General features: G+C 38.0%; 1 protein-coding gene across 3 annotated transcripts in view; it reads right to left on the bottom strand.

The window, feature by feature from the left end:
- The window catches only part of SLCO5A1 (solute carrier organic anion transporter family member 5A1), a 149870-nt gene that overhangs the window by 60432 nt on the left and 73912 nt on the right, over window positions 1-15526 (bottom strand). For 2 of the 3 annotated variants that reach the window (XR_015246801.1, XM_086695522.1), the window contains exon 5: window positions 3740-3904. The exons of the other annotated variant lie outside the window; for it this stretch is intronic. Coding sequence is in view for 1 of the 2 variants with exons in the window: in XM_086695522.1 (XP_086551648.1) it covers window positions 3740-3904 (165 nt within the window). In the remaining variant the exon portion in view is untranslated. The remainder of the gene's footprint in view (window positions 1-3739; window positions 3905-15526) is intronic. 3 annotated transcript variants of the gene reach the window in all.

Here is a 15526-nt window from a genome sequence, read left to right as displayed (position 1 = left end):
ACTACACAGGCACTGGTTACATGGATTAAGTAATGTCCATATGAAAAAGTTTAAATAGTGTCTCCTGCTTAGTAAACACTCAGTAAATGTCAGTAGTCGTTTTATTATCACCACGATTAGTATAGAGCTGTCATTCTCAGACCTGTTCAAGCTGCATGACCTCAAATGGAAGGTGCTGTCAACATCATCAATATTAATTTTCTCCTTATAATATATGATTAAGTTGGGGCACCTTGGCGGCTCAGTCGGCTAAGCGTCCGACTCCAGCTCAGGTCACGATCTCGCGGTCCGTGAGTTCAAGCCTTGCGTCGGAGCCTGCTTCCGATTCTGTGTCTCCCTCTCTCTCTGCCCCTCCCCCGTTCATGCTCTGTCTCTCTCTGTCTCAAAAATAAATAAACGTTAAAAAATTTTTTTTAAAAATATATGATTAAGTTGTATTTTTCAATTTATATTGTGCCCATTTGAAGTTAGGGAAGATTCAGCACAAATCACTAGTCACCACTTCATTAAATCCTCACAACATCGACATCTAGAAACAGGGGAGCTATTGTCTTCATTATACAGGTAAACCTCAGTTTCAGCTGAAGTGTAGGAAGTAAATCGATTTGCCAAAAGTAACACAGCTAATAACCAGCAGCGGCAGGATTTAAAGCTGCTCTACCTCCTCCTTCAGGGCTCTTTCCCTTCTTTCAGCCTTTCCTAAAACAGCAACCTCATAATAGTTCATTTGAATCAACAAATGTGACCCTAAATGGGTTAGCAGAAAGACCACAAACGAGAAGAATGAAACATGAACCTGGATTCACTGCCATTGTGTAGATACAAATACAGGCCGCTCTATACATATCTTATAGCTCTGGTTTGAGTCTTTATAGACACGCCACCATACCCTACCTCCCCCTCCACCCCCCACATCCCAGCCACACATACACAGGGCACAGTGCTGTGCACAGAGCTGGTACTCAAGGACTATAGGAGACAGATACATGTATGGAACTTCATCTCTACCATATAACACAACACGAGCAAATGGCTCTGGAAAGGCCAAAGTATTTATCTAAATAATCCTCTTAAATATTTTTTTTTTAAAGAGAACCTTAGCTTGAAAATCTTGTCAGATGAGATTAAAACTATTTTTAACATTCTTGTTCAGATACATTTCTTAATTCTCCATGTCACTTGCATGCATATAAAGAGAATAAAAGATTAAATTAAACTAAATAAGTTCTTTAAATATATAAATCTCTGCTCAGAGGGTAAGAAGAAGGATTCAATTAACAAAAATTCAAAAAATCAAGGTAAGCTTTATAAAGGATTATCATCCTTGTTCATCTTATTGTTATATGACAAGCAATCTTCCACTCTTAATTAATCTGAATACCTTTTGACTATTATTATTTGTTATCTATCTAGAAAGGAAGGAAAAGGAATATGAGCTGGGAATAAAAAGCCTTTTATCAGAACACAGGAGACTATTAAACATAATATACATTGCATTCACAATGATTATTAAAACAAAGCAAAACAAAACAAAAACTACTGATGACAAAACCAGAATGGAATTGTCACTGGGTGATGTTGCTTTTTTAGTCCTAATGTTAGAACAGGGGACGAACTAATTCCGTGAGCTAGCTTTATCTAATCCTGCACCGTCCTTCACTGAGGGTGCCATGTTCAGTGACTACGGCATTGACCACACCGCTGTGGGATTCCATAGTGAAACACCCCAGGTCCAACTGAAACCTTTATTTTTCCACAAGTAGTTTTATGTCTAGCCTATGCCTCCAGCAGTGTCCAACAGATAGCCAATATGATTCAATATGCATCAATTCCTACCTGGCTCAGCACTGTACTAATGCCCCTATAACTACAGGGGTCAAAATGGCACCTCTGGAAGAAAATGGAATGGTCCAGACAGCTCTGTTCCCCTAGTCTGGCTGGGACAGGGGTACATAGGATAGAATAGCAGTGTTTCTAGATGTGGGTCCTGAAGAAAACTGTTCATGGGAGAGATGCCATTAAAAAGTTGGATTTCATAGTCAAATGTATTTGGGAAAGACAGTACCCTTGAGCCTTCGTCTGGGAGTTTCACCACACAGATTGGCATATTAAGGGTAATGAAGAGTCCTGTGGCAAACAACTGTAATACATTGTTCAACTCAGCAGGTCCCCAGTTTATTTGACTGTGAATCTCCATGCCAGTAACACTTTCTAATACTGAAACTTAGTTAGGGAAATGCTTGAGACTACTCTGCATTTATCAGCTGTGTGGCGTCAGATCTAGCTACGAGACAACACTTGTTTCCCTGACCAAGAATTGTTGCTCAAAGGATTAGTGTAAAAATTAAATTAGAAATGCATCATTCAGGGGGCGCCTGGGTGGCACAGTCGGTTAAGTGTCCGACTTCATCCAGGTCACGATCTCGCGGTCCGTGGGTTCGAGCCCCGCGTCAGGCTCTGGGCTGATGGCTCAGAGCCTGGAGCCTGTTTCCGATTCTGTGTCTCCCTCTCTCTCTGCCCCTCCCCCGTTCATGCTCTGTCTCTCTCTGTCCCACAAATAAATAAAAACGTTGAAAAAAAATAAAAAAAAAAAAGAAATGCATCATTCAGATTTTGATCTGTAAATTCTATTTTATACATGTATAAGTAAATATGTAAGGAAAACATATTTTGAGAAACAAATGGGGAAAAAATATTTTGGGGTGACAATTACAATGGTCCAAAGCAGTATACCCTTTACAAAAATATTTGCTACCAGGGCCCCACCACCCAGTATGTAGGTCTTTTCATGTGGAAAATGAAATAAGAAAACAAAGTGATCACCTAAATATTTCAAGCCAAACTCTCTTTCTACAATCATATAATTTTGCCTGCTAACTTCCAGATAGTTCTAACTTGCCAAGTTTGAATACAGACATGGAGGATAAAGTGGGAGCCAAAGTCATCAGAAAAGGTATCATAAGTCTCCACTAAACTGTTTAAGTAATACTTTAATAACAAATTGAGCCTTAGAAAGATACAGTCATTTGACCATCTTTGAAACCACTAAGGAAATATCTAAAATATTATGATATAATGCACTGAAAATTCCCCCCATATCTGAGAGTTAATGTCCCCATATTTCTGAGCACCTAATATACTATGAAAAAAGACCTGAGTACTATGTACAATGGGTACACGTATCATAGCCTCCAAAAATCATTTTCCCAGACATAAAACATCTTCTAAAACAAAATTCATAGATTTCCTTTATAAGTTCAAGTATCTCCAGTAATTCGATCAAGATCCATTTATATTCATCAAGAGGATATCCTGGTACCATGGACCTGATCTACTTTTCATATTATCCATTCAAAAAATGTTTTCATTAATTTTTCAAAATTTAACTCACGTCAACCCATAAAAAGATATATTCATATTTAAATTTGAAAGCCACTGCCTGTTACATTCTTTTTAACTGAGAACCACTAAAAACATAATTATGCAAAGTTATCCCTTTCCAAAATACAGTAGGTAAAAACGTCACACAGTAACACAATCTGAGTCAATGAGAAAACAGTCAAGGACCCCTTCCTCCTAAAATGGGGGTGGAGTCTGGGGCGGGGGGGAGGCAGGTAGCCGTTAATGAATTTATTAAACACTTTGATGTTAGAATGAACTTTCTCTTCAACTCATTGCATTTTAGTTTAGTGGTCAAAAATGATCATGTTTTCAAGGAGCTCTAAAGGCAGTGCCTTACCAGTGTAGATGCTGGCATTGGAAGCTGGGATACCAAACTGTGACTCGATGAACTTGGGAATGAAGGTAATGAAAGCAGTTACAATGGCACTCTCAGCTGTGTATGACAAACTCACAAAAAGGAATGTCATGTTGCTTAAGATCCTGACAGCTGCTCTTGGTAGGTCTACAAAATGACAAAAATGACAAATGAATGTTATAAATAAGGGATGGAAAGTAAAATAAAATTGAATTGTTTTTGAAATGAACTGGAAATAGCCATTCAGCAATATTCGAGACTATTGAATAGAGAATAAAAGAAAAACTTGATGACTGATTAGAAACCAGCCCCTTTATAAACAGATTTGGGTGTTCTTTTTTTTAATTTTTCAACTAGGATAAAGAAATTTGATAAAGTAGCAAAAAACATATCCATACACAAATAACCTTATAGGAGGTATCCAACCTAGGACTTCTGTTTTAAAAACTGTTTAAAACAAATCATTTACATTTTTATTAATTAAAACAATGTTATTCTTTGTTAAGACCCAAAAATATACTACATGTGCAAAAGTACTTGCAATACAGTCCTACATTACAGTTTCCCATTCATTCACCAGGCACTTCCCCGAGAAAATGAACTTCTGAGTTGTCATGTTCCTGACCCGGCACTGCAGACACCCACAGCAGGGGAACTGGTACATGACTTTAGACATCTGATCTTCCAGCCTCATTATGAAACAGGAAATGATGCAGCTAAAGGGGCTTAAGGGACAGGTCACCAGGTCAGATACTCCAAGGGACTCTGGACTGGGGAAGGAAGAGAAATGATCTCCAAAGGACAGCCCAGAGGTGGGGGCTCAGCACCTGCTCAGGTGTCTCTCAAGGGAGAGACAGTAGTCTCATCCTCAAGTCTTGGCGTTTATTTCATAAAACTTGCCATATATATGCTCTAAGATGTATGTCCAGGTGTCTTCACTGCAGCATTATTTGTAATAGCAAAAATTTAAGGAAAAAAACTAAATGTCCATCACTGGAAAATGTTTAAATAAGTTATGGCACAGCCAAATAATGAAATACTATGTAGTAGTTAAAAAATGATGTAGGTCTAGATGTACTGGCCTAAAAGGAACTCCAAGAAGTATTTTTATTAATGAAGAAAACAAACTGCTGGAGAAATATACATATACATGTGTATGTAAATATATATACATATATTTATATGTATATATATATAAATAATATCTAAGTAAAAATCACACAAACCAAAACAACGCATTTATATGTGGTTGAATATATACTTCCCAATATATACAACACCAAGAAATTCTGTAAGTAGGAATAAGATTGGGAAAGAGGAATAAAAGGAGATGCTTGTGCATATACTTTTGTATTTTTGCATGTTTATAATGTGAATTAACTCACTTGTATGTGATCTTTATTTACATATCTTGGAATGTATCATGGAAAAGTGAAGCTGTATTGTTTCTGACATGTGCAGCATCTCAGTTATGAGAACAGTTATCTCCTTATTCTACAACATAATAAAATCATTTCATAAAAATTAAGCAAAACTTGTTATTAAAGTTATAATTCATAGGCTATTCACTAGAATTTAGAACTTAGGAAGTCAAGACTATCTGCTATTATCATTTAAAATGCAAATTAATTTTAATGTTCTATATCTTAAGTTAATTGTTTAAAGTTTCAATGAACATTTTAAAATAAAATTTAAGATGCATTCTTCACTTTTTAACATGGATAAACACACCAGAAAAAAATAATTACACTACTTCATAAAATGACCTAATATTCTCTTATAAATATGCAAATAAAAAGGTTGTATCTAAAATTTTTAAATTAGAAAATTAAGATTTTCTTTTTTTTTTTAAGAAGATTTTCTATCAACACTTGGAGATGCAAACTAAGTTTATTTGGTATATTAAAAGGCAATGTGTTTAATCTAAAACATCTGGTGAAATTGTACATTTTTAATCCAAGAAGATAACATATGCATCACGTGAATGTTTTAAGATACTAGTTATAGAAAACTGAATTTTCTTTTATACTCATTTGGTATGATAAAATAGCCCACTAATTTCAAAGCTAACTAAAAATATATGTGATGTTGGGGCGCCTGGGCGACTCAGTCGGCTAAGCATCAGACTCTTGATTTCTGCTCAGGTCACGATCTCATGGTTTGTGAGTTCGAGGCCCGCATCGGGTTCTGCGCTAACAGCATGGAGCCTCCTTGGAATTCTCTCTCTCTCCTTCTCTCTCTGCCCTTTCCCTGCTTGCTCAGTCTCTCTCTCTCAAAATAAATAAACTTTAAAAAAAGTATGTGTGACATTTCTGTCTTCTCTTTCATTAAAGAAAAAAAGTGTTATTCAAGAAGGATTTAGCAAAAGTTGACTTTCAACAACTTCAAGTTAGCTTCCTCCTTTCTTCCATGTTCCTCCTTCTGTTTATTGGAGCTAAACCTTCAACATACATGTCCCACAGGAGCAGGGGGACCAGATATCCAGGGTTATGTCTTTTGCTGCTGGGACAGGGAATTTGTTCAAATATAGGAAGAGTGGGTTAAGTAAGTACATTGAGACTAATTGCAATCAGTTTCTAATGGCCAGAGAAGGGAGTTACAAATATGGACAGGGGATAGTTACATATCAGGTTGGAACTGAAGGTAATGGTATGAATTCATGGGATGGATAGATAGATAGATAGATAGATAGATAGATAGATAGATAGTTGATAGATAAGATGATAGACAATAGATGGATAGACAGATAAAGATGTTAGATGATAGATTTGTGTATGTGTGTACATACACATATTTCCTAATTCTCTCTTCTACAGGGTTTAGAAGTAGTATAACACCCTAGGAGCAATGAGCCCATCTAGCACCAGTGCTTGGTTTTTAAAGGCCATCTTCCACTAAAAGGAACCAAAGCTCCTTGGAGAAATGTCTAACTTCAGAGCTGAGGCAGAGAAAATACAACATGAGCCTGGAAAATCTTGTTAAACAAGAAAGTAAAGTGCTCAAAGAATGATGGAGACTTGCCAGAAGGATACCAAAGACAGTTTGAAGGATCCTCAATAGGCAAACTGGAAGCAATTTGAGGTCAATGGATGCTAAAAGTGGTAAGTGAAAGTTTAATAGAAATAAGACACAGTCAGTCCTCATTATTCATAAATTTAGTATTTGCAAATTCACCCACTCACTACAATTTATTTGTAACTCCCAAATCAGTACTCGCCAGTGATGGGGTGGGGGGGTCTCATTCAAGGACATGCACAGAGTTGCAGGACACACACATTCTTGGCTAAGGCTGCATGAGGCCTCTCACTTTGCCTTCTCAGGTCAGCTTTCATGCTGCAAACAAGTGTCCTTTTCACAAGATATTGTCACATTTTTAGCATTTTTGTGCCTTTGGTGATCTCCCTTTTTCAAATGGCCTCCAAGCATAGTGCTGAAGTGCTGTCTAGTGTTCCTAAGAGGCTTTCATGTGCCTTATGGAGAAAATACATGTGTTAGATACACATCCTTCAGGCATAAGTCATAATGCTGTTGGCCACGGGCTCAATGTTAATGAATCAACAACATACAGTAAAACTTTGGATTGCGAGTAACTTGTTCTATGAGTGTTCCGCAAGACGAGCAAAGATTTTTAATAAACTTTAACTTGATAAACGAGCGATGTCTTGCAATATGCCAAACGTCACATGATCACAACTGAACCAATGGTTCTTCTCTCTCTCTCCCTCTTTCTCCCTCTCTCTCACTTGCTCACTGCAGGATTGTGGGTGATCGTCAAGGCAATGTCACATTTCTGTGAAATCCTCAAAAGGAGGCAAAAGCAAGTGTCATTGAATAGGTTTCTTGTTAAAGTTGCACAAAAAGAAAAAGATTCCATTGAACCAGTAGATAGCAGTGATTCTGTTATTGGTAATGAAAGTCATCCTACACAATAACCCTCCTCTGTCTTGTCTCCCAAGGGTAAGTGCAGGTTAATTTGTTTATTTTTCTTTATTTTTTATTATTTTGTGTTATATTACAGTATTGTCATCATTTTTACATGAATATTTTTGGGTTGTGGAATGAATCATCTGAGTTCCCATTATTTCTTGTGGGGAAATTCACTTTGATATACAAGTGCTTTGGATTACAAGCATGTTTCCGGAATGAATCCTGCATCCAAACCAACGTTTTACTTTATATTAAACAAGGTGTCTTTGAACAGAAACACACATAAACCAAGGTTATGTACTGACTGGTTGACAATTATGTTGTGACAGGAATCCACCCCTGTATTTCCCCTAGAGCAATGCTTCCGTATTCCCTGACTCTATGTTCATGTTATTTTATGAAATATAACTACCACGAATCAGACTCAACTGGATTTGCATAGTTTCAAAGTACCTCCCCACAAAATATTTACAAATTACTTATTGACTTATAACTGCAATATACTTATTAACTTTAGAGAAATCTGGTAGATACAATCTTACCCAAGAGATAAAAGTTCACTAGGAATTAGCATTATATACCTTCTGTTTTAAGACACTGAACACAGCATCATCTCAGTTGTATGCCTATCAAACCCAAATTGAGGGTCATTCTATAAAGTTATCAGCTTGTACTTTTTAAAAAGATCAAGGTCATAAAAGATAAAGATATATGAGAAACTGATCCAGATTGAGGAAGACTAAAATACACCATAACTAAATACAACATGTGATCTGTGAATTGGATTTGGACATTTATAAAGGGCATTGTTGAAATAACTGACAAAGTTCGAATAGAGCTTGTGGTCTAGGTGGTAGCACTGGATCAATGTTCAGTTCCTGATTTTGATGGCTGCCCAGTGGTCATGTAGGAGGGTGTCCTTGTATCTAGAAATCACACACTGAAGTAGTACAGGACAGCAGAGCATCATGTCCACAGTTTCTCAGATGGGTCCAAACCATTGACAATTGGAGAACTGGAGTACAGCTCCATGTGCTACTTCTGTGGCTTTTACATAAATTTAAAATAGTTTAAAAAACACGAAGTTTAAAAACATAAGCTAAATCCATACATATGCTGTCAAATACCTGATTTTTATGCTGTACAATATATTTTAGATAAGTTTATTAGTGTTGTTTATAACCGTCATCGTAAAATTAAAAATGCAGCAGTAGGGGGCGCCTGGGTGACTCAATCGGTTAAGCATTGAACTCTTGATTTCCACTCAGGTCATGATCTCACTATGAGGTAGAGCCCTGCATCGGGCTCAGAAGTAGGCATGGAGCCTGCTTTAGATTCTCTCTCTCTCTGTCTCTCTCCACTCCCCCTCCGTCTACCCCTCTCTGCCTCTTGCCCACATGCACGTGTGTGCTCTTTCCTTTTCTCTTAAAAAATAAATGAATGAGTGCATAAATAAATAAAATTTTTAAAAATTCAAAATGCAGTAAAAAGCCTGATGAAGGAGAGATGAGATCATGATAGTGATTCTCATTTTTTTATTGTTTAATGTTACAAAATGTTACAAATTCTATTGTAAGGGCAAGCTGACACTAAAACCGGAAATGCCTTAAACACTAGTAAAGGAGGAATAAAATTCAATACAAAGCACCAGAATTCAATAGCATGTAATATAAGCTATACATAGAAATCACTTTTAGCAGAAGTGTTACTTAAGGAGTGCGGTTGTGATGAGCACCAGGTGTTGTATGTAAATGTTGAATCACTGGGTTGGACACCTGAAACTAATATTGCATTGTCTGTTGGCTAGCTGGAATTTAAATAAAAACTTTAAAAAAAACAAAACCTGTTAACTGTCATTGGAAAATCCTTTGCTTGTTCCCACGTGCACATCCACAGTAGTGCAGGCAACCAGCCGGCATGTGCACCTGGACCGCGTGTTGAGTTACATGGTGATCGTAATGGTGCTCCGCTACAGTAAATTTGACGGAGTCCCCCACTGACCTTGTTTCAGAAAATCTGAGATGTGTGGGGTGTGGCTGGGTTCCTGTGGAAGCTGATTAAGGGCAGAGGCAATAGCTTCTTGTTCTCCGAGGCCTCGCAGCTCACAGCATAAAATGAGGCAGCAGGTGTTGATATCTGTGTAAGTTTTTGACCATCAGGCAAGTGTGCCCCAATATGTGTGAATATTTTGTGCTCAATCATAAAATAAGCCTACAACTTGAAGTATCTACTTAGAATAAAGTGGGGTTTTTTTTTGTTTGTTTTGTTTTTTGTTTTTGAAGAGTAAAGGTTTAAGTGAGCCTGGGTTTCATAGGAACCAAAAGGTGGCAGGCATCTTTTAAAGTGGACAGAGGGTGAAACTCACTGGGAATACATTTAGTCTGGTGTGAAATGGATCCCATTCTGGAGATAGGTCTGTGGGGCACTACCATGCTGAAAGACCCCTTTTCAGTGGTTCTTTATGCTGATGTAGCAAGGTTTGTAGCATGTGACCTGATATCCCAAAACCAGCCGATTGGGCCAGGCAAAGAGGCTGGACTCAAAGGTGCTTCTGGAAGGTAGCCCTGTAGCCAACAGGCCTGGGACACCCCATGTGAACCACATGCTGGCCAAGCCCTTTATTTCACGCCCCTTAGTGTTGGCACCTGAGACAGAGAGTGAACTAGGCAGTGAGTATGAAGCTTTGAGTGAGAACATAAGTAAGGAAAAGGAACTGAGCCTCAACCTGCAGTTGAGTATGCAGAGTGGCTGTGGGTCCAGAAGCAGGGACCACATTCCCAGAACTGCCAGGGGCCCTTGAGAGAGCCTTACACTAGAACCCCACTATCTTAGGGGCAATGAACTTGCTTCTGTCCTTTACAAACTGAAAGCGCACATCATGCCTTTTTGTCTTAAACTACTGAAACAGACTTTCTTACATAATGATAAATTTGAAAAAGATATACTAACAGAGAGAATGACCAAGAAAATAGGAAGGCTTGGCTGCCATGAATTTGACCTCACTTGCAAGACCCTTAAGACAGGGTCTTGCCATTCATACTGCTACTCATCAAGTCTTCCATAGCTGTGTGTGTTTACCTGTTTTAAGAGAGTGTAAATGCTACAAAAGTAGGACTGTGGTACATCTGTATAGCTTCATCTCCTAGCATATATCTGGCATTTAGTAGGTACTCAAAAACATATTTGGAATGTGTTTATTAATATTCATTATAAGATCATAGCAACAATTTGTACTAAAACAATATCCACATACTTGTAAGAAAATAAAGTCTATTCCAAAGATGCCTAATTTCCTCCTGAGGAGTGAGCTAGTTTTTAAGAAAGTATAAGATAAACGTTGGTCCATATAGTGGTAGACTTACCAAAACCACAGAAAAAAGTGAAGGACCAAATATATAATCCCTTTCAAAGTATGGCTTTTGAGAGCTAAAGAAACCTAAAAGAATTTAGATCAAATTATAAACTAAAGATTCCATTAAAGAAAACAATAAAATGCTAACAAGAGAAGAAGGAGGAAATATACAGTATTCATTCATCCAGCATATCTGGGAAAGAGGTGTTTGGTATGCTTGAATTTTTCAGATAACTGGGCATTTGCCTCTTAAAGCAACAAAGCTGTAAACATTTTTTTCTATGAATTAACAGGTATTACTGGAAAATCTATAGCATAATTTGACATTTTCTTTAAGATTCAAAGTCACAATTATGAATGATAATATCTATATGCTAATTTGTTTTAATATATTTTTAATCCTTCTATTTATTTTCTGATCTTTTTTGGTTGCAGGAACATTCCTTCCCTATGATATGTCATGGTGTCTGTTTTTGTCTGCTGACATTCTACTTCCACATCAGCTTTTGTCTGTTACGTTCTTCTAAGGACCTTTATTAGGTAGACATAGATTTCAATTTTGTTCTTTTGACATCTATTTTTTTTTTTTTTAATTTAAACTGGGGATAGGATGAGGGGTGTGGTTTTATTATTATATAAAATGGATGATGGGAATGCAAACTGGTGTAGCCACTCTGGAAAACAGTATGGAGGTTCCTCAAAAAACTAAAAATAGAACTACCCTACGACCCAGCAATTGCACTACTAGGCATTTATCCAAGGGATACAGGTGTGCTGTTTTGAAGGGACACATGCACCCCCATGTTTATAGCAGCACTATCAACAATAGCCAAAGGATGGAAAGAGCCCAAATGTCCATCAATGGATGAATGGATAAAGAAGATGTGGTGTATATATATATACAATGGAGTATTATTCAGCAATCAAAAAGAAGGAAATTTTGCCATTTGCAACTACGTGGATGGAACTGGAGAGTATTACACTAAGTGCAATTAGTCAGAGAAAGACAAAAATCATATGACTTCACTCATATGAGGACTTTAAGAGACAAAACCAATGAACATAAGGGAAGGGAAACAAAAACAATATAAAAACAGGGAGGAGGACAGAACAGAAGAGACTCATAAATATGGAGAACAAACTGAGGGTTACGGGAGGGATTGTGGGAGGGGGGATGGGCTACATGGGTAAGGGGCACTAAGGAATCTACTCCAGATGTACAACATAGTGATTCAACAATACATTCTATGCTCATAAATAAATAAATAAATAAATAAATAAATAAATAAATAAATAAATAAATAAATGAAATAGATGAATACTATGAAATACTATGAAGTTGTCGACTGAATTCTATTACCTGGAAATTAACATTAATCCCAGATATAAATGATAAACATCAAATACCAAACAAACATACTGACCCTTGTTAATGCTTTTTGTAATTTTTCTGACATAGATATTTTTGGGCATAATATGTCTTCTTGTGGAAAAAATAAAGATTTATCTAAAGTTTAAAGCCCATGTCTAAATTCAAATAAAATAAATATCTTTTCAGAAACAATTTATTGACGTAAAATTCACATAACATATAATTAACTATTTTAAAGTAAACGATTCAGTAGTATTTGGTACGTTTACAATGGTGTGCAACCACCACATCTATCTAGTTTCAAAATATACTATTTTATTATAAAAATAATGTAAGCATTTATGTTCAGGAATGATATTGGAACTCACTTTCATTTTATTCTTTATAACTTTATGCACTTTCTAAATTTTCTACTATGGGTATGTATTGCTCTTATAGTCTAAAAAAACCAACCAAACAAACAAAAAACTGCAATTTTAAAAGGATGCAACAATATGTCCTCTTCCAGAACAAGTCTTCCCTGACTCAGGCAGCTGACTTAGGAATTCTTTCCTCCTGCTCCTTCAACTTTCCTTAGAATGTACATACCTCCATTTAAAGACTTCTATTGTATTATGTGTATTTTCCTTTCTACCTCCTAGTTCTCCATTCTATAGTAATTGGTCAATAAAGATATTTGTGAAAGACAGAAAGCAAGAAAGCAGGGAAGCAAGAAAGCAAGCAAGCAAGCAAGAAAGAGAGCGGGGCTGGGAGGGAGTTGTTCTCCTGTGTAACACGGCCAACATACAACCCAAGCGTCCCTGTTTCCTGCTCATCTTCTTTGAAACTAATGACCCCCACTGTGTTCCCTAATCATAAGTCTCCATGAAAATATTGCAGTTTTCCCTTCCCCTCCAAAACAGTCTGGCAAATGGCATTCCCTGCTTGCCAAAAAAAAAAAAAAAAGAGTAGAAGGAACTAGGTGACTTTGCATATCAGAATCCCCTCTGGGCCAGCATGTGAAGCTCCATGGCCATTTACCTACTGACAGTGGACAGAAACAGCAGCTGTCAAGGCCCAAGATACATCACTAGTGGTTACTGGCCACAGTACTGTTGTGCTTGTTTAAATCCAGCATCAATGAGTATTTTTATATATAACTTTCTAAGTAGATACTACTACTAGTAATCCCACAGTTAATTTGCACTGAATATAAAGAAAGTGCTTTCTTTTTCAGGAATTCTTTGTTAGGCCTGTTACCATTTACCTCCTAAGCTCTAACTCTAAAGGTCTGGCTTACCACAAGATAACATATGTACAACAAAATAAACGCAAAAGAGAAATGAAACAAGGAACCAGAGATAGAGAAGACATAAATACAGCAGAACATCAAAACCAGAAAAAAAAGGAATTAAATATGTCTATAAGATCCTTGCTGGGCTTCAAATTTGACTCTTCTTCCCGGCCACCAAGACAAAATGTTGTACAATCATCGTTTGCAGAAACGATCTAAGTGCTTTTCCTCACTCTGTTGTAGACTAGTGATTCTCACAGTGTGGTCCCTGGACTACCAGCATCAGCATCACCTGAGAAGCTGTTACAAATGCAAATTCTCAGGCCATACCCCAGGCCTCCTGACTCTAATGCTCTGAGCCAGGACCCAGCCCTCTGGGTTTTAAGAAGCCCTTGTGGCGCTTCCTAGAGAGCCTAAGTTTGAGAACAACTGTTTTCACTACACAGGGTTTTATATAAAGGGCAGCAGGCAATGCACCTATGGCAAATATGGGGAATTCAAAAGCAATGGCTTTCAAAACAAAACAAAACAAAACAAAACAAAAAACAAAAGCAACAGCTTTCAATAAAAGCTGCAAACATAAAACTAACCTGTAATTCAGCAAAGGAACAAAGGCAGGATGCAAGAGGGCTAACATAGCATAGACCAGGCTTTGGTGATCCCTCTTTGCTGAGTCAAGGATTGACCCCAACATATCCCATACTATACTAGTTTCAAAACACGTAGCAAAGGGCCACATGCAATAGTTCTCGATGTTCTTGGGCAACTCAGATTTGGAATTTATTCCTTCTGCTCCTCTCAGCCAGCTCCTCTCCCCATATCTGAGGTTGAAATCCTGAAACCAACTTTGACCCCTTCATCCCCATTATCCTCATATCAGTTGCCGCATCCTATAGACACAACCTCTCTTTCCCTTCTCATCACTCAATAATTCAGTCATCAAATATTGACTATCTACTAAGCGGTATAAATTCATCAAGGTACATGGCGGACAAAATATCCTTGCCTTCGTGGGGCTTACTTTCTCACTATGGAGACAACAAATAAGATAGATAAATAAGTAAAATATATAATATGTTAAATAGTGATGAGTACTAAGGAGAAAAACAGAGGAGGGCAGGAGATAAGAAGCTTTGGAGAGGAAGGTGGAGATTTTTAAAAAGGGTGACCAAGCAAGGCCTCACTGAGAAGGGACACTTTGAGTAATATCCTGCAGGAAGTGAGGACTTCTGGGGAAGAGCATTCCCAGTACAAGAATGTCAAATGCAAAGGCCGTGAGGTGAGAATATGCCTGGCAAGTTTGAGGACCAGTGATGAGCCCAATGTGGCTGAAGTGGAATAAACAAATGGGGCTGTAGGAGGGAGATGGGGTTAAACAGATAAGCAGGGACCAGATACTAACCCTGGTAGGTCATAGAGGCAGGAGACTTTTCTGCATAGAGATAGGAGACCGCAGAAGCTGGCAGAGGAGAGGCATCCTTCTGGCTGCAGAGTTGAAAGCAACCAAGAGGGAACAGGGATAGAAGTAGGGGGACTAGTTTGGCAGGCTACTGTCCTTTCCTTGTTTGCCACTCAAAACTATCGTCGCCTCTCCCTGGGACTCTGCCATAGCTTTCCAGCTGGGCCCCTCCTCCCATTCTACCCCTTTCCCTCCCTAATCTACCAAATGGAGTGCCGTCAAATGTCTGCTCAAACCTCCCCACTGCCCCCTAGGGACAGATTCCATTAAAAGTTACTAGGGGGGCGCCTGGGTGGCGCAGTCGGTTAAGCGTCCGACTTCAGCCAGGTCACGATCTCGCGGTCCGGGAGTTCGAGCCCCGCGTCAGGCTCTGGGCTGATGGCTCA

Source organism: Puma concolor, chromosome F2, assembly GCF_028749965.1.
Source record: "Puma concolor isolate L17-30 chromosome F2, mPumCon1.1.hap2, whole genome shotgun sequence".
Classification (NCBI taxonomy): domain Eukaryota; kingdom Metazoa; phylum Chordata; class Mammalia; order Carnivora; family Felidae; genus Puma; species Puma concolor.
This window is presented reverse-complemented; position numbering and strand designations above follow the sequence as displayed.